The sequence below is a fragment of the Podarcis gaigeae genome, assembly GCF_964106915.1.
Source record: "Podarcis gaigeae genome assembly, chromosome: 2".
NCBI classification, from domain to species: Eukaryota; Metazoa; Chordata; class Lepidosauria; order Squamata; family Lacertidae; genus Podarcis; species Podarcis gaigeae.
In genome coordinates this window covers 50,511,054-50,532,587 of record NC_139679.1, presented here as the reverse complement: position 1 = coordinate 50,532,587, position 21,534 = coordinate 50,511,054, and the positions used below count along the sequence as shown (strand labels likewise).

The 21,534-nt window shown below is 40.8% G+C and overlaps 2 protein-coding genes across 8 annotated transcripts in view; one reads left to right on the top strand and one right to left on the bottom strand.

Annotated features, from left to right (window-relative positions):
* The window catches only part of KCNIP1 (potassium voltage-gated channel interacting protein 1), a 564,777-nt gene that overhangs the window by 419,187 nt on the left and 124,056 nt on the right, over positions 1–21,534 (bottom strand). The gene's annotated exons all lie outside the window — the stretch shown is intronic.
* KCNMB1 (potassium calcium-activated channel subfamily M regulatory beta subunit 1) lies at positions 994–21,207 on the top strand. 4 transcript variants are annotated; one of them, XM_083719956.1, is made up of 6 exons: positions 1,097–1,272; positions 4,940–5,037; positions 8,725–8,894; positions 13,419–13,614; positions 17,579–17,638; positions 19,102–21,207. In XM_083719956.1, the coding sequence occupies exons 3-6, from the start codon at positions 8,758–8,760 to the stop codon at positions 19,240–19,242; spliced, it is 534 nt and encodes a 177-aa protein (XP_083576082.1). In that variant the 5' UTR covers positions 1,097–1,272; positions 4,940–5,037; positions 8,725–8,757; the 3' UTR covers positions 19,243–21,207. The 4 variants fall into 4 exon arrangements, 3 of the variants coding, with proteins under 3 accessions (XP_083576081.1, XP_083576082.1, XP_083576080.1); XM_083719954.1 differs by having other exon boundaries at positions 1,099–1,272; positions 17,579–21,207; XR_014559403.1 differs by lacking the exons at positions 13,419–13,614; positions 17,579–17,638; positions 19,102–21,207 and adding an exon at positions 12,977–13,222 and having other exon boundaries at positions 994–1,272; positions 8,725–11,293.

The following is a 21,534-nucleotide window of genomic DNA, read 5'->3' as shown; positions in this document are numbered from 1 at the left end:
CACTTCTTCAGATACACGAAGTATCTGAAGAAGGTGTATCTGAAGAAGTGTGCATGCACACGAAAGCTCATACCAAGAACTGACTTAGTTGGTCTTTAAGGTGCTACTGGAAGGAATTTTTTTGTTTAAACTCCAAGGTATAGCATTAACTATGACCAATCAAGTCCCTTTGCATCAACATTTGCACCCATTGACACACACAAATGGCTCTTTGAGACTCCCTTTAAATACCCAGCCTTGAACTAGCAAAGCATAGGGACTTAGTAACCTAAATCCCCACAATAGTTTTAGCCCTGTTCCTTTCTTCCTTAGATAGAGAAGGAAATCTTTGGAAAGCTAACGTTTTAAAGGTATGAAGCCAATTACTTTTAAGGTGTGAGTGTCTCCCCATAGTTGAAGAGGTTTTTATGCACCTCTTGCCGGACATCTGGATCTGTTTTCTCATTAGAAAGATTTTGCAATAACTAGACATTTCCCATAACTGGAAAAGAGTATAGCAACAAGGATATAAGAGCTAATACTGAATTTGGGCAAACCTTTGACCCAGCCTTGAAGGAACATCTGAATCTAAATCTAAGTCCCTCTTTTTGCCATTTGCTTAATTTTTAGTGTCTCCCACTGTTCAGGGTGTGCTCTCAGGAGCAGAAAGTAATTCCGGAGACAGCAATGAAATAAAAACTTTCTCTGGATCTAACAATTTCATATTCTGATCTTTATTCAATTTTTATTACTCGGATTTATAGCAATGCATAATTAAACACAATTCTCATTACAATGATGCAAAATTACAACCTGGTTATGATTCTGCAGGAATATTTATTTTATACACACACCACACAAGATCTAACTTAAAATTCATGTTTGAAAATATATTTTCATTTAATGGAGGAAACCAATATACAATAATTTGACACAGGTACCGCCAAATAGGCATCTTTTAGAGATCTATTGTATTTAGTACAAATGAAAATAGGGCCCTAGGTTGGAGTTGTTCATAACACTGTGGGTCAGCTTAGAGTCTGCAGCAATTAATCTTTAAAAGACTGCACACTTCCATACCTTACCATTTATGGTAACAGAAATCTCATAATAAGTGAGCTAAGCTAAAAGTCCAGTCCCAGCAATCAGGGCAAGGAAGTTTCGTGTAATGGAGTTTTTTCAGCTGTGGATTTGCTGCTGCTTGATTGCTAATATGGAACAGACTCGGGATATGTCAAAAACATTATGAACACAAGACCTTCTGGGCAAAGACTTTACCAATTCCCTGCAATTGTAAGTAATATTTCAGAGAAGTTTGTTTACCTGTTTGCAATCCTTTGCTGTAGTTTTGGTGTGTGAGTATTTTAACAGAACAATTCTAAATTTCCTGAAGCATCCCCACCCCATCTAGATAGCAAACACATTTCAGAAATATTGCAGACAGCAAAGGACAAAAAAATAAATAAATCAATTTTTGAATAATGGACAAAAAAAGTCACAGGAGGAAATGTTTCACTGAATCCTTTGCTTATAAAAATTATATAGGGACAGGAAAAAAATAAAGTGAATAATATATGCTAAGATCTTGTGAACTGCACAGTGTGAAGGCATCATTGTGAGGGCCAGTGCTCTAGCTTCATCTAAATGAATATCCTTTGCTTCAGCAACGAATTTTTCTCAAGGAATTCAGTGAATTTGATATGCCCATTCCTAGTTTATTTTTTCTGTGGATTTGTAGTCATTAATTTTTGGTTAAGAATACTAAATGGAAAAAGCCCTTTCATGGCTGGGAATGAACCAAGAGCCACTTTAGAAGTTTGTTTGCGTTGCTTTGCTTTTCATTAAAAGACACATTTTTATTACATTTATCTTAGAACTTTTGTGATAGAATGGGTTAAGAGATTAAATAAAGAAACCCAAAAAGTCACATGTGAATAATCCTGATAACATTTATTGCAGGAAATCATATCAAATTATAAAACAAAACAAAATAAAGCACTCAGTGGGAAAACTATGCAATACCAACCCAAAACAAGACAAACACAAAGAAAAGCCAAACCAGGAGGCAAAGAATAAAAGAAACAAAGTTTAAAAAAGCAGAAATGAAGTTTGCTGTCCTTCTTCAAAGTGTCTGAAAGTTACAAACACACCTTCCTGGCTCCATGTTATTTTGTCTACAAAAGTAATTGTTATGTCTGTTTACAGGGGCCCTGGGTTATTCTTTCCATCTCGTGTCACTTAAGATTTATTTCTAGGACAGCATCACCAGACAGCACCTACAAGGTAACAATTCACATCACAAATTTATGGAGGAGAACTCAAGGGAGTGTGTACTGAGCTTTGATTCAAATAGGTTACAGAAATAAATTCTCATTTATCCCTCATGTTATGACTGTAGGTCAAGCATAACTTTGCTGACTTGAAGATTCCCCACATCCCCAACAATTTGCAGCCCTATGAGGCTGACTTGCAGAAATTCAAGTACCGTATTTTTCGCCCTATAGGATGCACCGGCCCATAGGACGCACCTAGGTTTTTTGGGGGGAAATAAAGGGGGAAAAATTATTTCCTCCCCCAGCCGCGGATATCTGCCCGAAGCGTGGGGCGCTCTGATTCAGCGCAGCCCACGCTCCGGGCAGCAGGCTGCTATACGCAGCCTAGGGAGCCCTGCGGGAACTCCCGCAGGGCTTCCTAGGCTGCGGATATCTGCCCGGAGTGCGGGGCGCTCCCGCAGGCTCCCCAGGCTTGTTGATAGCTTCCTGAAGCGTGGAGAGCATTCGCCCCATTCATTTTTGGAGGGGGAAAAGTGCGTCCTAGAGGGCGAAAACTATGGTAGTTCTTGCCCTACAACCAGAGACTTCACTGAAAAGAACTACCACAGGAAATGGATTTCCTCTGGAGAAAAATAGAACTCTATATCTAAAAGTTAAAATCCACCATAGAAGTTGAACCCGCAGGTCAAGCATAATATGAAGATTATCATGAGTAGCAGCAGAGTTCCATGATTACATACAACATGCATAAACAATAATTCCCAAACCCAGCAACATTCAGCAAGGCCACAAAAAGTTTAGGATTCAAAGTCTCTAGATGTAGCTTTGGAGCTTTTAGCATTGCTTCTTTTAACATTGCTTCAGCTGATTTACTAAAATACAAGCTTGTCTCTAAGTCAGAACTGAAATTACCCCAATGTACATTTAGGGTTTTTATCACAGACATTATTCTTTCATTGCTTTAAATTCCACATTGTATTCATATGCACAAACACAAAGCTTGGGAATGAGGTTCTATTTAAACTCTCTGTTGACATTTAAAATTCAATCAATTTATATAATTTCAACAACAAAAAGCGCCCCCCAGCAGCTGAGCAGAAAGTTAATTTGTAGGATTGCTAACCCATTTGTGTACGTGCACTAAACTTAGACACAGGAATGAGCAGACCATGAATTGTTCTGTCAGTATAAACTAGCAAAGTTAACAGAATGTATGCATACAAGGAAGAGCATGCAAACATGTACTTTGGGTCTGGCTGCATGCGTCACGCATTACAAAACCAGTCTTTCATTTTGTTTTGTTTTGTTCAGGAACAGCTGTACCTGGAGGGGTGTTTGGAAGAGAACAACAGTGTATATTGGTGGGGAGGGGAAAGTGCTCCATTATCAACCCAAGCCACTTTTCCACCTGCAGGGTCCTAAGGCTTGATGGGAGCAGTTGGGGGACCATTTGATGCAGAGCCAAGCAGTGGTGACTGAGGGGTACATAACCCTTGTATTTCCTGGTGCTTCACCACCAAGACCTGTGCTACCTCAGGACTTTCTGAGGCAGTTGCCTCAGGTGGTACTTCAGGAGGGGCAGCAGATTTGCATCTGGGTGCCATGCTTGCAGAAGTGAGGACCTCTTCCTCCTCCCTGAAAGTGAACTGGATTTTGGTCCAACACCTGAGGCCCTTCTTTGTGTGCCTTCACCACAAGAGTTCTGGAGGGTGGCACCTGGCGCCGTCATTATACACCTTTAGCCACCAGGCAAAAACGTTCCTCTTTAAAGAGGCCTTTGGCTGATTCACATCCAATGCCCTTTTAAAATGGGGGTTATTGGTTTGTTTCTGTTTCTATTTTGATTATGTGTTTTGTAGTTTTATATTGTGATTTTATCCTGTAAACCACCCTGAGACCTGTGGGTATAGGGCTGTATCCAAATTCAAGAAATAATAATAATTATAATGATGATGATGATGATGATGATGATGAAGAAGAATGTAGCAGTGTAGGTATTTCTCCACCCCCCCTCCACTCTAGTATTTCCCACTATGTGGACATCCTGATATGGTGATTCTAAAGTCAGGCTTAGGGCATCCTCCCAGTGTTCAGACTCATCACTGTCTTCCTGCACTGCTTTAATTTTCTGTCTCTGAGTTTCCTTGACAGGGTTTGAAAATCAGTTGGGTTTAACTCTAGAAGGTTCAACTTAGATTTTAAACTTTGCATATTTTATTGTTGTAAGCCACTTGGTAATATAGATGGTGAAAAGCCCTGTATACATTTAAGTAAATAAATCAGAAGACAGAGTTGGATAAATATCCATAAAAGTGGGATTAGGCTTACATTGGTGGTTTAAGATAAGGTGACCATATTGCAGAACTGGAAAGGACTTTAAGGTCCACAACCAGGGATGTTGGGGTGGTGTGGCTGTGGCTTCCAGGATCTGGTGAGATCACACAGAAGCATTCCTTGGATTCTGCTGAGGTGGCTGCCTCAATCTGCTTCCTGGACAGGATGGCCCTGTCTATAACTATGCATAACTAACACCACATGACCCCATACACCTTCTAAACCTGTTTGGGGGGTCCCCAAACTTCCTGAGTAGATTGAGGGGGCACCAGGGGGCACAGGAAGAAGAAATGAATACAAAATGTATTATTTTCTCTTCTTATTTCATATCCTCTTTATTCCCCTCCTCACAGGCCCAACAGAGAACATCTGCCTTACAATGTCATTCTAAAGGACTTGCATCTACATGGTTATAGGAATGTCCATCACTGCTCAAAACCTTAGTAATCAGGTATGGCGGCTCATGTTTTTTTCAAGATGATGACTGGTTCTTGAAAATACCGAGGGACTGTGTCTGAATCGCAATGAATTCCTTCCCTTCAAACTTTCTCTTCTGCTAGGTCAACTTTGCAAAACTCAACACTTCACAGTTAATGAAGCTGCTGAATGCTGCGATTAAAAATATTTTGCTTCTAGATAAAACTAACCCAGTCCCTAGAAAGATGGAAAGTTTTGTTACCCTGAGAACAGTCAACATTATCTCAACATTTCTAGCTTTTTCTGCTAACCTAGAAGTACAATGCACCAGAAAAAGAAAGTGTTAGTACTTATCTCTTTGAGTAGCAAAACTCATGTGAGCTTTAGAGAGACACGATCTTGTTAAGGCATTGTATACTAATTTCTAAGCAATCTTGAAATGGTGGAATAATACCACATGAGACAACAATATATCACTGAACCATTTCAAAGATCTATGATATTTAAACCAAAATGCATGGGATCTTCCTAGGACTGCTTTCATAACTCTCTCTCTCTCTCTCTCTCTCTCTCTCTCTCTCTCTCTCCCCACACACACACACACAAATCTAAAACTTGAGAACAATAAAAAAGCATATTGTGGCAGATACAGCATTGGTAGCAATAAATAAATACCCAATTTTAACAACTAAAAGCCTAGTAAAGCATTTTAAAGGCCTTGCCTGGCACCAGCAGTGTTGCGTCATTTGCCCGCACATGTGTGCCAAACGGGGGTAGGGGTTGGAGGTGTGAACAGAATCCACTGAGCCTGCCCAGTCCTCACGGCTAATGCCGCCAGGTGGGCGCACACAGGGTACAGGGGATTCACGGAGCCTGTGCACCAGCCCAGCCCTCACTACTTGAGCCATGCGGGACCATATTGTACCTCCTGCCTGCTCATGCAGCTCTTGGCAGGCAAATCTGTGAGTGGGTTGGGGATGTGGCAACGAGACCAGGCTGGGCTCTGGAGCCCAGAGATCCTTGGCAGCAGGCAGGGTGAAATGGGGATCCCTGTGTGGGGGCACCTGGTTCATGCCCCCTAAAAACGGTGCACCCAGGGCCACAGTCCCACACACACCCATGCTACACCCCTACCTGGCACCAAAAAGATATCAGTGTTCATATTAGGTGAGCCTCACAGGAAAAAGAAATCCATAAATAAGTCACCAGGACTGAGTAAGCCTTCTGATGACGATAATCTCTGTACATGAGCAGGTTTCCCTTGCAGAACTTTTGTTCCTAACTATGTACAGTGGTACCTTGGGTTAAGAACTTAATTCGTTCTGGACATCCGTTTTTAACCTGAAATTGTTCTTAACCTAAGGTACCACTTTAGCTAATGGGGCCTCCTGTTGCAGCTGTGCGATTTCTGTTCTCATCCTGAAGCAAAGTTCTTAACCCGAGGTACTATTTCTGGGTTAGCGGAGTCTGTAACCTGAAGCGTCTGTAACCCGAGGTGCCAATGTAAACTAGATCTTTAAGAAGATAGCACCACCAGCACTTTGAGATAAGTTCAGAAATAGTCTGGTCACCAATGTGGTGGTGGTGGTTGATAATGTATAATTAGGTAAAGAGGCCCCTGGCCATTAGGTCCAGTCGTGGCCGACTCTGGGGTTGCGGCGCTCATCTCACTTTATTGGCCGAGGGAGCCGGCATACAGCTTCCGGGTCATGTGGCCAGCATGACTAAGCCGCTTCTGGCGAACCAGAGCAGCACACAGAAATGCCATTTACCTTCCCGCCAGAGCGGTACCTATTTATCTACTTGCACTTTGACGTGCTTTCGAACTGCTAGGTTGGCAGGAGCAGGCACCGAGCAACGGGAGCTCACCCCGTTGTGGGGATTCGAACCGCTGACCTTCTGATCAACAAGCTCTAGGCTCTGTGGTTTAACTCACAGCGCCACCTGCTTAATCCCTTAATCCAGGCATAGGCAAACTCCAGCCCTCCAGATGTTTGGGACTACAATTCCCATCATCCCTGACCACTGGTCCTGTTAGTTAGGGATGATGGGAACTGTAGACCCAAACAGCTGGAGGGCCGGAGTTTGCCTATGCCTGCCTTAATCCCTGTCAAAAAAACCATTGAAGCTGCATTTTGAACTAGCTGAAGTTTTCAAAAGAATGTTCAAAGGCAGCCCAATTTGCAGAAAAGCACTAAAGGCTGCTCCATGCAGCAGCAGGCTGGAGTTGAAAGCTTGCCCCATTTCATCAAAGCAACTCATTTGACAGAGAGAGCAGCTGCACCAAGACACAAGTGGCTGTCCTCCCTCATAAAACAATAGGGGAGAGAGGTCACATCTCTCTCTCCTTATCCCTTTACTGCTTTAGAGGAAATACCATAACTTTCCTTTTATGCCACCACTTTCCTTTGCCAAAGTGGAGGAGGCAATGACAGAGACACCGGGAATCATTTCTGGTAGAAGTATTAATGCAGAACTTACTTACCCCACATCCAAATCCAAAAGTAGAGCACTCAGTTACTGTGCCTGGAGCTGGCACAAGCAAGATATAACCCAAGAGAGGTGCCAGTATGTGTTATTCCTATGGCTGTAATGGAAATTATACAACTGCTTCTGTTGGCTGGATGTATTTTGTCTAACTCTGTTCACAGCAGGTTTAAATGACATGGTAGTTAATGCATTAGAGGCTGCTGGCAGATTCACTGCACAAGTATACCCATCATAGCTATAAATAGCTTTAGTGCTTAGATGACACTGAGACACTGAAAAGGCTTAGTTCAAGTGAAAAAAATCAAGCCTTAGGTGAATCACAATGAACCATGTTACCCCAATCAACACCACATGCATCAAGTAAATGCCCATTAAGAATAGATATCCCTTTGTTCATAGGGACAGCCTAGAAAACAAATGTGTGAATGCAGTTAACATACCTGGAGGGTTTTTTTTGGGGGGGGTGTCATGTTAGGAGAAGCTTGAGGAGCTGCAGGACAATGGGAGTGGAAAGCAAAGAAGTTGACTCTTTCACTCCATGCCAAAGTCCCAACAAAAATCACAGAAGCTGCAACTTGCCTTTCAAGGGAGAGTTGTTTAGATATATTTATTGGAATTGATGGGAACTTCCCTTGAAATGCTTTAAAAACATGACAAGCAATTAATATCACATCCATTTTGGCCCACAGGTGCAGGTGAACACTGAAAATGAGTCATATTCACCTGCACTTTCTAATTCTAGCAGTGTTGAATCAAGCACGCTAAAGTAACAGTATACAAGCCCCATGAAGCAGCCAATGAAGGAGATGTGAACCACTGACCACTACAACAAATAAAAAGACAACATGCATCTGTCCCTGATATGCCTGCTGCATCCACAAACAAAGCATACCAGACCAGCTTTGTATGTGCAGTAAAACTCCAAAATTAACCAAACAGTATGTGACAAGCAATTAAGTCACACACAAACATAGATATATATTAGTCTGAGTATCTGAAATTTGGATTTTAATATTATCCCTGAATATGCAAAATTCATTCAGTGAATTGCTTTCCACATGCTACTGGGTTTATTTTGGAGTTTTGCTTCTCAGAATATAAGTATGCATAGATTTTTTTAAAAAAACACAAATTATCCAAGCTTTGCAAGATGAGGATGAGTTCTTGAGTATGTTGAACCACCACAATGGTAAAACTGATTGCTTCTGTTATTTATTTTATTTTTACACAGAGATAAAGGCCACAGAATCCATCACCATAAATCATGTTGGGGAAAAAGCCGGTGACAGCACAGAAACGAGGGGAGACCAGAGCACTCTGCCTGGGCTTGGCAATGGTAGCATGCTCAGTGATCATGTATTTCTTTATCGGAATCACCATTGTACCCTTATACAATAAAAGGTAACTGGACTTCTTGAGCAGGCATGTATGTGGTTTCCTCCTTCAGCATTCGGGACTATCCCAACATGTGGAATGCATTCTGGGTCTCAGTGTCACAGCCTGGTCCAGTCCATTTGGAATATTAAATTTTGTGATCTAAGCCTGATTTAAACATTGACAGTAATAAAACTTGCAATCTTGAAGATTGAGCCAGTGCTTCTCTCCACGTGAAACAATGTATGCTGTGTGTGGAACATGCCACACAAAGACGAGCCCTCTGCAATTTCCATTATTCTTTCCTCTGAAATTGAGGAAGAGAAACCACACAAACATGTTTCCAAATGTCCATATCACACACTTCTTATTGCGGAAGCGAACAATGTGTTCCCCACAACTGCATGGCTGGCTGAATTAAGTACATCAGCCTAACCATAGATAATTCTGGACATTAATGTGTTCTAAGAACTGAAATTCTATTTCACTTAGGAAGCACTTAAGGCAGGATGTTCATTAACTATCCATTCATAACAGACCTTCATTGCTAAATATGCCTAATCAAATTTCTGTCTACAGAGAAGTTAACTTGGAATTGCTTAAATGGCAGGCGCTTTAGCTTCTGGAGCAAGGAAATATGTTTATCCTTGCTGTCATGGCTCAGATCAGAACCGTCATGGTGTTCCCCATTGTGACAGTGATAACCTTTCAAGCTGACCACAGTTAACTAACAAATAGTGGGCACAGCCAGTGAGGTGAACTGTGCATATTTTGAGAAAGGAATTAGCTTATCTTAAATTTACCCTGGCACTGTCATTTCATATACCATGCACACCTACCCTCTTTTTCAAACAGTAAAGCTATTTGTGCAAATTCCACCAGAACTTAGAGTAGCATCTGTTTGGGGGCGGTAAGGGAATACTGCTATAATAAAAACTTTATTTAACAACAGCCAGATTTTAGGAGGGGAGGGCAGAGGAGACTAATACCAGAAACCAAACAATCAGGGATGAATGTATGTATATTAGATTTTTCCAACTCTGCCAGTAACATATGGTTATAAAAAGGCAAGTTGGGATGCAAGTGATGTTGTGGTATACACCACCGAGCCTCTTCGGCCTGCCGATCAGAAGGTTGGCAGTTCGAATCCACAGGATGGAGTGAGCTCCCGTTGTTCTGCCCTAGCTTCTGCCAACCTAGCAATTCAAAAGCACACCAGTGCAAGTAGATAAATAGGTACCACTGCAGCAGGAAGGTATATGGTGTTTCTGTGCGCTCTGGCAATCATCACGGTGTCCAGAAGCAGTTTAGTTATGCTGTCCACATGACCTGGAAAGCTGTCTGTGGACAAACTCAGGCTCCCTCAGCCTGCAAAGTGAGATGAGCGCTGCACCCCATAGTCGCCGTTCATTGGACTTAACTGTCTGGGGGTCCTTTACCTTTACCTTTGTTTTAGCAAAAGGCAGCAAAGAAATGTGCAGCAACCACATTTGTTAAAGGGTATTTCCTCCCCATACTCTTTTCTCAATGCCTACCCACAAGCCCCAAGATAACCCCTTGCATTTGCACCTTGACAAACCTTTGTATGTGAGGCGTATGTACGTGAGGTGTAGCTAGTAGCATTTTCATTGTTCAGCTTCTCCCATATGCTAGAGACACACCTCTTTACCTTGGGCTCTTGACAGTTAAGGTGTTTCATTTTCTGGACCCATCTTTTTGATTGAATTTATATTCTGTTCCACCTGGAACAGTTTTATGTATATTCTCATTGTAATGGTTTTATTTGTTTTCTAATCGTATATTCTATTTCTGCAACCTGCCCTGGAGCCATATAGTGAAGGCCAGACAAGAAACCTTATTTAAATAAATAAATAAATAAATAAATAAATAAATAAATGTAAGATATAGACTACTCCTAGTTTGTTATCAGTTGACAACAGTCATATATAGAATTGAGGATGCAAAGGTTCATTAACAGGCACCTGAATATCATACACCACAATTTACACACTGCTTTAACACAGTTGTAAATTGAACCTCATCTTAAAAGTAGTTGTATTGAATGAAGATAATTTCTATATTTCAAAATATAATTTATTAGATAAATCAGTGGTTCACAAAGAGTGTGGTGCGCTATGCTGGTGTGGGAGGAGAGGATGGCAAGTGAGGCGGGAAGATTCAAGGACAATATAAAAAAATGAAATATTATAGTATCAAAATAATATTTTTTTTATATACAGCCATGCCCGGCTGCCAGACAATGCCAGACTGCCATGCCATGCCAGACTGCCCGGCAAAAGCAAGCTCACATGTCTCATTGAGTTTGTATACATACTTAAGATACATATTTAAAATACCTGTTTATAATTATATTTTGGTAATGATCCATGTTCTCATGCAGCTGCATTGTTTTATATTTTCTGGATGTCCCATGATCATATTATATATTTTTTTTATAAAAATTTTTATTGAAGTTTTCCAAATTAGAACAAATCAAAGCAAATTAAATCCAATCTATTGCCAATAACTAGGACTTCCCCTCCCTACCCCCTCTTGTGTTCCAAATCTTCCAAATAAGCAATTAAATTCAACAAATTCTTATCCCCAAATTACACTCTTCATCAATGACCCAATTTATCCAAATTCTCGTCCCCTAAGATCGATCTATACCCTTCCACGGGTTTCCCCCTTTCAAACATAGTACAGATGAAAATAAGATAAATGTAAATAATAATTTTACAGCCTTTGGATTCCAATTTTCCCTCCCCTCTTTCCCCTTTGCGTTTCACCTATCCCTCCACTTCTAATATCTTCCTGGAGTTCCCACATTATACTATATCCCTCCGATTCTTTGCCAGTCTTTAATTACGGATGTCCAATCGTAGAAGGAGTCTATCAAATAAGGGCCCATTTCTTCTATCCAGGTTTTTATATCCAGGAGTAAAAACTCCAATTTTGTATCCATAAGCTTGTCAAACCTGAATATCTCAAATGTTCCCCCAGTTCTGTCCAGTTCTTGTTGTTTCCTTGTTCTTATCAATCATTCTCCTCCTTTTTATTTCTCTGTTCTCCCACAGAAATGTTCTTTTTCCAAAAGTTTCTAGTGTCTCTGCAGAGGTTTGTTATTCTTAAAGCAAAGCATTACATCATGTTCCTTTCATTTTCCAACAAATAGTTCCATTGTTTCCTGTAGTGTGTAAACCTCTGTAGACAAAATAGTGTTCCATTCCTGCAGTTTCCCAGGAGATTGAAAGTTCCATTCAACTGTTCACATTTCCTGTGAAAAACACATGCAATGTCCCTCGGCTCCTCTAGGTGGATTGCAGTAACAAAGTTCCCTTCCAGAATCACATCCACCAGCCCAAGTAGCTTGTTGACCGATATTTAAAACAGTTTGTATTCAATTTGTAACAAATATAACCGGCAAAGTCCTCATAACAAAGTCTCTATTTTAATCTTCCTTTTTGACAGCTCTTTGACAGCTGTCAAAACCTCCATCACTTTTCTCCAGGCAGTTTCACGAATCGCTCCAGGGATTCCGGGGGGGTTGCTTTTTTTTTTAAACAATTCCACTTTTCTCCTCCAGCTCAATCTTATAATTTTCCCTCGCGAACTTGCTGATTCGGCAAGATAAGGTTACACTCGATCTTAGTTGTCCAGTCCTTTGTTTTGGCTCTTCTACAATTTAGGGGTAGGTTGACTTCCTTTTTTCCACCTCCCCCGTTCGCTCCAAATTTTAAAAATTTATCCCCTTTTTTTTTTAGTCCATATTCCAATTACTCACGGGTTCTTCTTTAGAGCCGAATTTTCAATAGAAGAAGTCAGCGCTCTCCGCCGGATGGCATGCGGCTGCGCTCGGCAGGGATAGCAGAGAACTCAAAGCACCACGCTTCTCCCCGGCACCCGATCCGTAGCCTTTAAAAAGGCTCCTTCACGAGTCGGGAGGGCGCTAACGGTGCCAGCCGAGTCTCCATGTCCACGGCCTCAATCTGGCCGTGGTTTTTAAGGGTCCCCGCATCGCCGGTGCGGTAGGACCCAGCCCCTGCCAAGCCGGCTCCCTCCGGAGCTCGGAGGGAGCCCGCCATTCGGCGATGGCGCCGACCCGGAAGTCCCCCCATGATCATATTATAAAGTTGCTGTGTTCTATGTTATAAATCAAGCACTGCTAGAAGTTGTTTATTTTCCCCCAATGTATTTTTTATCAATTAAAAATTCAGTGTGGCATGAGCAAATTTTTATTCTGAAACTGTGGCACAGAGAAAAAAAGCTTGAGAATCACTGAGAAAAATGTCTAAATTACATACTTTGCCATAGAATTCATCAACATAATTCATTAAACTTCAGTTTCTTAACAATACCGCTTGCTGCATAATTTGAAAAAGTGACATTTTAAAATATTTGCCGGAGTTCAGCCTGAAATGCTATGGAAATAAATGAAGTAGTTGAATATTTAAGTAGTACTGGGCTGAAGTACATGGCTATAACTCTGGAAAGCTGTGATATGTGGTACTGCATTTAAAAGCAGGAGGGGGGTCTTATTTGTTTTTACAGTGTCTGGACCAATAAAGGTATATGCGAACTGAAAAATGCCAGCATCAAGGAACAGCAGCACTGTTCATTCAATGATGGCTCCAGTGATGAAAATAAGTTTCAATATCCTTGTCTGGACATCATGGTCAATTTGACACCTGTCGGGCAGGTGGTAAAGCTTTATCACCAGGAGGAGACCGTGTTCAGAAACCCCAAGGTTTGAGTTATATTCATAAGAAATCTTGATACTAAATCTACATACCAATGTCAAAATCCAGATATTCTCCAATGCACATATAGATAACATAAGCATAATGCCATTGCTCCTGGTCACACAGAAGTAAAAGATTTCCCCAAGGAAATCTGACTCTGATACAGTTTCCTAGCCCTGAGCCAGGTGACGCTAGATGTGAGATGTAAACAGATTCAAACAAAAATTTATCTATCCCTGCTTCCGCAGGCAAAAAGTAGCATTTTGGCCAAGAGCCTCTCTTCTGCCACATTATACAATCCTTTAATTATGCAGAATTTATAAACTATGGTCAGGGATGGCAAAATCTGCCATATCCCAAGGCTACGCTGGACAATCCGCATGCATTACTTGCTCACTCAATATGTGTTTGTGTGTAGCCTAAATGACAATTGTGCTGACTCTGAAGATATGTGGCCAGTACGTTTTTTCCTTAAAAAAAAAAAATGTTTAGACGTACTCTCATTTTGACTCAAGAAAATCACCATTTTGTAGTTCAAATCAGGAAAAATAAACACAGTAAATGGACAAAAGTACAAAGATTCACAAAATGTTTAGGGGTATGCGTACCTCTGCGTCCCCCCCCCCAGAAAAAAAGCACTGTATGTGGCCAATACATGGGCCCAGAGGCTTTTAAACATTACATTGGCTGCATGGATTGCCTGCATGCTTCTGGCCATAGCCACTATTATAGGGATGAGAGAGAAATTCTCTGCAGTTCACATTTAAAGGTGAACCTACCTAATTTGCACTTTCAGAAATAAAAGATACTGTAATCCGAAAAACAGCCATCTTTAAAAATTTGTACTTTTCCAAAATTCGCAGTGCATTTCTCCAGCCAAGTAATGTACACAAAATACTAGGGTATAGTGACCATTAAATGCATATATTACTGAAAGCAACTTGCAAAAAACACATTATTTTAGGGCAAATTGCATACATTTTTTTAAAATTGTACTGTAAATTACTTTGAGATCTCTCATAGCACACAATTCATAAAATAGCAGTGCAAACATGTATATCTTAACAAAAATTCTCATTAGAGGACTGCTAAATTGTCATGAGGACTTATATTGCAAACTGATGCTGAAAAACAGAGATATGATCTTAAGCCTGAAAGATGAGAAACAGATAAATGGAAATTGATAGATTTGCCCATTCGGACCCCTGGGTCAGATTTGTGTCCAGCTTTGGAAGTTTCATATTCCTGAATACTTTCACTTGGAATAGAAATCAAATATCAGAATCAATCTGCAGTTCTTGCAGAGGTATTGGTCTAAAATTTAACAAGACATTCAAAAAATACTAAAATAACAACAACCACCATTTAAAAACATTTTGGCTTTTTGTAATTGTGCAGTGAATGTTTAAATAATTCATTCACACATGAATTATGGATAATTAAAAACACATATCTGACCCATATCAGAAAAAACCCTGATATAACTCCTAAATCATAGGACCTAAGAAGCGGAGTAGGGGGGGTATTTTTTGCTCTTAAAAACAAAGCATTACAGTGGTGCCTCGCAAGACCAAATTAATCCGTTCCGTGAGTCTCTTCGTCTTGCGGTTTTTTCGTCTTGCGAAGCACAGCTATTAGCGGCTTAGCGGCTATTAGCGGCTTTGCGGCTATTAATGGCTTAGCAGCTTTAAGAAAAAGGAAACAAACTCGCAAGAACTCGCAAGACGTTTCGTCTTGCGAAGCAAGCCCATAGGGAAAATCGTACCACTGTACTGACATTCTAAAACTCACAATTCCTGTTAGAATCAAATGGAGCCCATGTGAAAGGTTCTCACAGTGTCAGAATAGCAAAGCAAAACTGAAGAAAATTGCTCATTCCTACAATATATCCAAACAACTTCAGTTTGAGTCATATAAGAGAAGCCATAAAACCTTTTCCAAATAGGGAATTACTATTTTAAACAGAATTATTTTGTACATTCACTTGTTTGTTTTTAGCTGCATTTGTTATTAGTTTCAGTGTCTTACAGTAATTCATAGTCTAGCAAGAAATAATCCTATTTACATTGCATATCTAAAATTCCCTAGACAAATTAACAATATGGGAAATTTCCCTAATGGAAAGCTCAACTTGTGCTTCAAGGCCATCAATAGTTGCTCACGTATTTTGTCTCAGGCACACAAGGACATTTAGAAATAAATATTATTGCACAGAAATACTTGCTCATATTAGAATTACATCTTTGAAGTAAGTGATTTATAGTTCTTTATTACATTGTTGCTGCTGTTGGTTCTACTTTTCAGTTTAACATACAGGAGAGAGCTTTTTTTAATATATACATAACATAAAATGCTACAGTGAGCAGTTAATTGATCTTAAATTGTGCGGCTAAACAAGAAGTGCTATATATTTCTCCATTTCTAATATATAATCAAGAAAAATTAGATAAATTGTAAATTTCTTATTATAATAAGAAATTCTGATTGTCTTACACAAGGAAACAGGTTTGCTCCAACTGTCAAAAGTTTCATAATTCTGGACATCCTTCCTCCCCTTCTATGTGACTGAGCTCTGTTAGTAGGGGTGGGTAACATGGAAGGGCAGTGCCACAGAGCTACTGTCCCAACAGCAGGGCAATGGTGAGGTTAGGTCTATGGGAGAACTATCCAGGTAAGCAGCAGTGATGCCACTCTCAGTAGGGTGGCCTATGCCAACACCCACCCATACTGGTTACTCTTGTCTAATAGTCATTTATTTTGTATTTCCCCCCAAGTCCTCAAAACATTTCACAAGGATTTAATAATCCTTACAATAACGCTGAAATGTAGGCCATTTTTATAACTCCCAGCAGATCATTCTGTTCTCAGATACTCTGTATTAGACATCAATAAAGGGGAAAATTCTGTGTATTTAACTATGGTGAAATACTGAAAGTGCAATCCAGAGAGTCCTTGATACACTTTTGTACTACAAAATGTGGTGGTTATGATTCTCAGTGACACCTTCTTTCACACACCTATCCTAAAGGCATCACTGGCTGCCTTTGATGTCAAGCAGAGTTAAGTTTTTGTTGCTACCTTATAAGGCACTGAACAGTTTAGGACCTGGTTGTCCAAGAGAGCAGCTCCTTCCATAGAATCCAACCCATTGCCTGAGATCAGGGGACACCAACCCCACTGTAGTGTGCCTGGTGGTGACTTAGGGGAAGGTCTTCTCCACACTAGCACCTTCCTATAGTAGGTGCTGTGCTGGCTGGGTAAAACATAGTAAAGGTAAAGGTACCCCTGCCCGTACGGGCCAGTCTTGACAGACTCTAGGGTTGTGCACTCATCTCACTCTATAGGCCGGGAGCCAGCGCTGTCCGTAGACACTTCCGGGTCACGTGGCCAGCGTGACAAGCTGCATCTGGCGAGCCAGCGCAGCACACGGAACGCCATTTACCTTCCCGCTGGTAAGCAGTCCCTATTTATCTACTTGCACCCGAAGGTGCTTTCAAACTGCTAGGTTGGCAGGCGCTGGGACCAAATGACGGGAGTGCACCCCGCCGCGGGGATTCAAACCGCCGACCGTGCGATCGGCAAGTCCTAGGCACTGAGGTTTTACCCACAGCGCCACCCGCGTCCCTGGGGAAACATAAACATACTTATTGGCAAATTCCATCCCCACAGCTATTCCTGCCCACCCAATTGCCATAGGAACCAATTATCCATTTGGGAGTGACTCCTGAAATTAGTCCTCAGATTGCTTGAGTTCTTCCACTTCATTTCAAAAGAGCTTAAGTAAAATTCTGAGGGAAGCTTTTGGAAGTACACCTCCCTCTATACAAAAGAAACGATAATACATATATTAATGATCTAGTTCACAGCTGGCACTTATTGCCAGAAAGCAATATTGGTAAGCATACGGCTTTTCCTGTTACTGAGTAATTATGATTAACTGGTTTCCTGGGGTTTGTTTTGTTTCTGCAGTGCTCCTACATCCCCCCGACTCTGAAGAATTATACTGCAGTTCAAGAGAATGTAGAAAAAGTAAGACAAAATTTCACAGAAGCCAAGGTGTTTTATTGTTATTATGACCCATCAGGACAAGAAGCCACGGTCCTTTTATACAGACTATATCTTCCAGAGTTCCTTTTGTTCACTTTTGTCTGGCCAAGTCTAATGTTGATTGGTGGAGTCCTGATTATTGTCCTGGTGAAAATAAGTCAGTATTTTTCTATACTCTTAGCTCCACAGTACAGAACAGGTATATAGAATGTCCCAATGTTTGCCTGTATCATACTTTCACATCTATATCCAAGACAAGCTGTGAACAATTTCTGAAGTTTATTCACTGCGAAGTAACAAGGCAGGAAGCTTAAAGGAGACACGGATAAGATTCAGAGCTGGAGGCCATCCAAATGAGACACATTACTGTACTGCTTTTGATCAGATAAAACTTGCAGAGTCAGCTTTTGTTCATATTTCAAGTTCTGAATTGTTCCATGATCAGAAAGCTGGGCAAGGAAATTGGCTATATTCTCACATACACTACTGTTGAAACTGTGGGTACACAGAACATTTTACAGATTGAAAACACCAGTTATTCTGGGCCAACTTAGTACAGACTTCCATGTAAGCATAGGCACGAGTCCTTCATTGTACACTATGAGGGCTAGATTTTAAAATTAATTAATATGACAAAAAGAAAGAAAGAAGCTATTTAACATAATGTGGAAAAAGGAAGAACATTCATGTCCTGCCATCTGCTCCTCCTCCCCAAAGAAACCCAAATGAATGTTATATTGTCAGGATGCGACATTTGCAACTGAAATTATTCAACACCCATTGCAAATCAGGTTTATTATCAAAATTTACAGATTTTCACCCCCCAAAAAAATTCAGCAATGAAGATTTTGCAATGATCAAAACAAACAAAAGTCATTGAAATAGCGCAGCACAATGGATGCTTTGAGTGATTTCCCCAAATTCAGCTGAAATTGCAACTTCACCAGCTTTGAAAGCAAGCGCTACAAGCAACTCAATGTACTGGTAAATTGCAGCTGTTGTCATTACCTGTGCATTAAGCTAATGTTTAAAGCTTCATTGCTCACTGAAGTGTTCATGTGCTACCTAAATCCATAACAAGCATATACATGGAGCCCTCTTAATAGCAGAGTCTGAGTACCAGGCCAAAGGCAACCTTGGCAAAGACATAATGGAGAGCAAGGCTATTAGTGGGGGACTCTTCCAGCATTACTGGGAAATCCTTATTTTTCCAGGGTTTCAGATCATACAGTCATGGTTGGTTGATAGGCATCCATCTGTCTCAGAAGACAGTGGAAGAGTACACCTTTGGAGGTGAAGTCAAACTTTTGGAGACTTACAGCACCTGCTATGACTGTACTGACTGAAATGGAAGATACCCATTTTGTGCAGTTGGGGAAGATGAAGGCCTCTGGTTTGCTGCTGCAGATGCACCATGGTGTTTCTTCTTTCTGTGTTGCTCCCAGCAGTCATTCCTCCTCTGGTCACTGCTGTGGATACATGACCTGACTGACTGTCTCCTGGCACTGCAGCCGTATGCAAGGGATTCCCACACAGGAGGGTTAATGTTGCCAGCCTTCGTGTCACATTTGCAGACAACTTTGTAACACAGAGCTGGTCTACCAAAGGTCCAGGTGCCTGAAACCAGCTCCCCATAATGCATGCCCTTGAAGATCTTCCATTCTGTGGACATTACCAAGCTAGCACAGATTTTGCGGATACAGGAGTGCAAACATGCTGGGAATGTTGGCTTGGGAGAGCACATCTTTGTTTGAGATTCTTTCCTGCCATGTAAAGCCCCAAATCTTCCTCACACAGTGCTTATGGGAGACATTGAGGTGTTACTCCTGGTGGGCGTAAGTTATCTACGTCTCAGTTCCGTAAAGCATTGTGCTCAACACACAGGTCTTGTAGCCCTTTATCTTGGTATTGGTTGTTAGCATTGCATTCTTCCGTAAGCTTTTGGAGAGGCTGATTCATATACACAAACATTCAACACAGCCAGAGAGCCATTTAATTCAATGTACATAGACTGGGGACAGGACCTGCAACCATACTGTGCAGAAGTGGAGTGAAGAATTTTTTTAAATGGCGAAATAATGTGAAAATGTGGAGAGCTGGACTTAATATAGGAAGAATGAAAAATCAAGAGAAACAAAAATTGACATATTTACCCATCCTTCACCATACCTCAGTGATAGAGCACATGAGGTGGTTGGTGGTTAGAGTAATTCAGATCTCATTTTTAATTCTATAAGAAGGGTTTGTTTTTTTAAAGCAGCAAATACAGCACAACACAAAATCCACACATGGATTCCCCCTATTACAAAAGACTTTCAGGTTTTCTAGCTTCAACCTATTATGATTAAGTGAATAAAATTAAAGAACAAAATTACAATCCACAAGGTGTCAAATACTTCTAGATTCACAGGTGCTGAATTAACTGGCTGTTTCTTAAGCAGTTGTGGGGGCTCTTAATAACCCTGGGCTCAACTACAGCTCAGGTATTTGATCTTCTTTTTGCTTGGCCCCACGCAGTGCCAAGAAGATTGCCTGTCATAGTACTGGCCTCTGCAGATGGAATTCTCTCTGTGTTTATTACTGCCTATTGAGCAATGCAAATCAAAACAGCACACCATTCATGTTTAGTTACACAGGTTAGTACTCATAATGCTTATGCAATTAGCATTTGGAAAGAAAGCTATAGCCTCAAAGGAGTTGCTGCTTTCCCCAAATATGATCAGAGCAACACCATCACCTCCCTGTTCCTCTAAGCAACTTACACTTCTGTAGTTTTATTTTGGTGTTTCACAGTTGAGTGCAAAAGGTGTCAAGAAATTGAAGAACATTATTTCACAGCTCCCATGTGTTTGGGGAAAAATCTGTACATTTAATGGTTAAAGCCAAATAAGGGGTCTGCTTCAAAAAGTGACAAATTTCACACCATTTCCTGCATGCAAGAGCTTCTCATGTAGAGAAAATACATGCATAGATTTATTGTATGCGACCACCATATATTATTTTAGTAATGTATGCAGTCAACCAAATAAAACCATGTGATCATTACATACAGCAATACACACAGGTTCCACACCAATTCCTACATTTGTATGTATTTATTTTTGTTTAATGTCACAACTCATCTAAATAGATCTGGATGGAAATTCAGTCAGGTATTAAGACAGAAGTCTAAAATTGCTCTTCACTCCACTCTCCTCTGGGCAGTCAATGTAACCAAGGGATGAAGTGCCAAGGTGGCATATGATTTTTTTAAAATTATGAATGAAATTGATACCTTAAAAACAGATTAATATCAATAGATTCATTGCAAATCACTAAACATATCTGCCTAATATAGAACTAGCATACCTCCCACCATTTATTAGATGGAAATTGGGACATGCTCACAGTGTCATACCAAGGTTCACAGCCCAAGCTGCCATTCTACAATTACATATTGGTTAAGACTAAGCTCTGTCTGCTGTATTCATCAACCCTGCAAGAACTTGCTCTGTACTCTTTTTAAAACCAGTGTGTTTTTCTCTTTTTATTAAAGATAACCATTTTTAAAATATAGCTGTCCTATAATCTGCTTTAAACAGTTGGAAATGAGCTTCATCAGCATGCGAAGTGGCAAGCAGTGAACCAGGTATATGGGCAGGCTGTTTGGACCAGTGAAACCGACCATCTGTCTCCTTAATCCTTGCCCATCCTGGATCCTAAAAGCGAGCTGGGAAGGGTTGGGCGATGAGCTCCGCAGGGTGGTGAATGACTCCCTCTGTGAGGGAGTCTTCTTAGACTGGCTTAAATAAGTGGTTATTAAACTGCTTCTTAAAAAAATGTATTTGGACCTGGCCAAAGCGTATTCACTCCCATCATTCAGTCCAGACACTGAGGTC

Coding starts and splice junctions, on each gene's coding strand:
- KCNMB1 (XM_083719955.1), top strand. CDS start 8,758: ATGTTGGGGAAAAAGCCGGTGACAGCACAGAAACGAGGGGAGACCAGA. Junction 8,895..13,418: donor GTACCCTTATACAATAAAAG/GTAACTGGACTT, acceptor TTGTTTTTACAG/TGTCTGGACCAATAAAGGTA. Junction 13,615..17,578: donor CCGTGTTCAGAAACCCCAAG/GTTTGAGTTATA, acceptor TTGTTTCTGCAG/TGCTCCTACATCCCCCCGAC.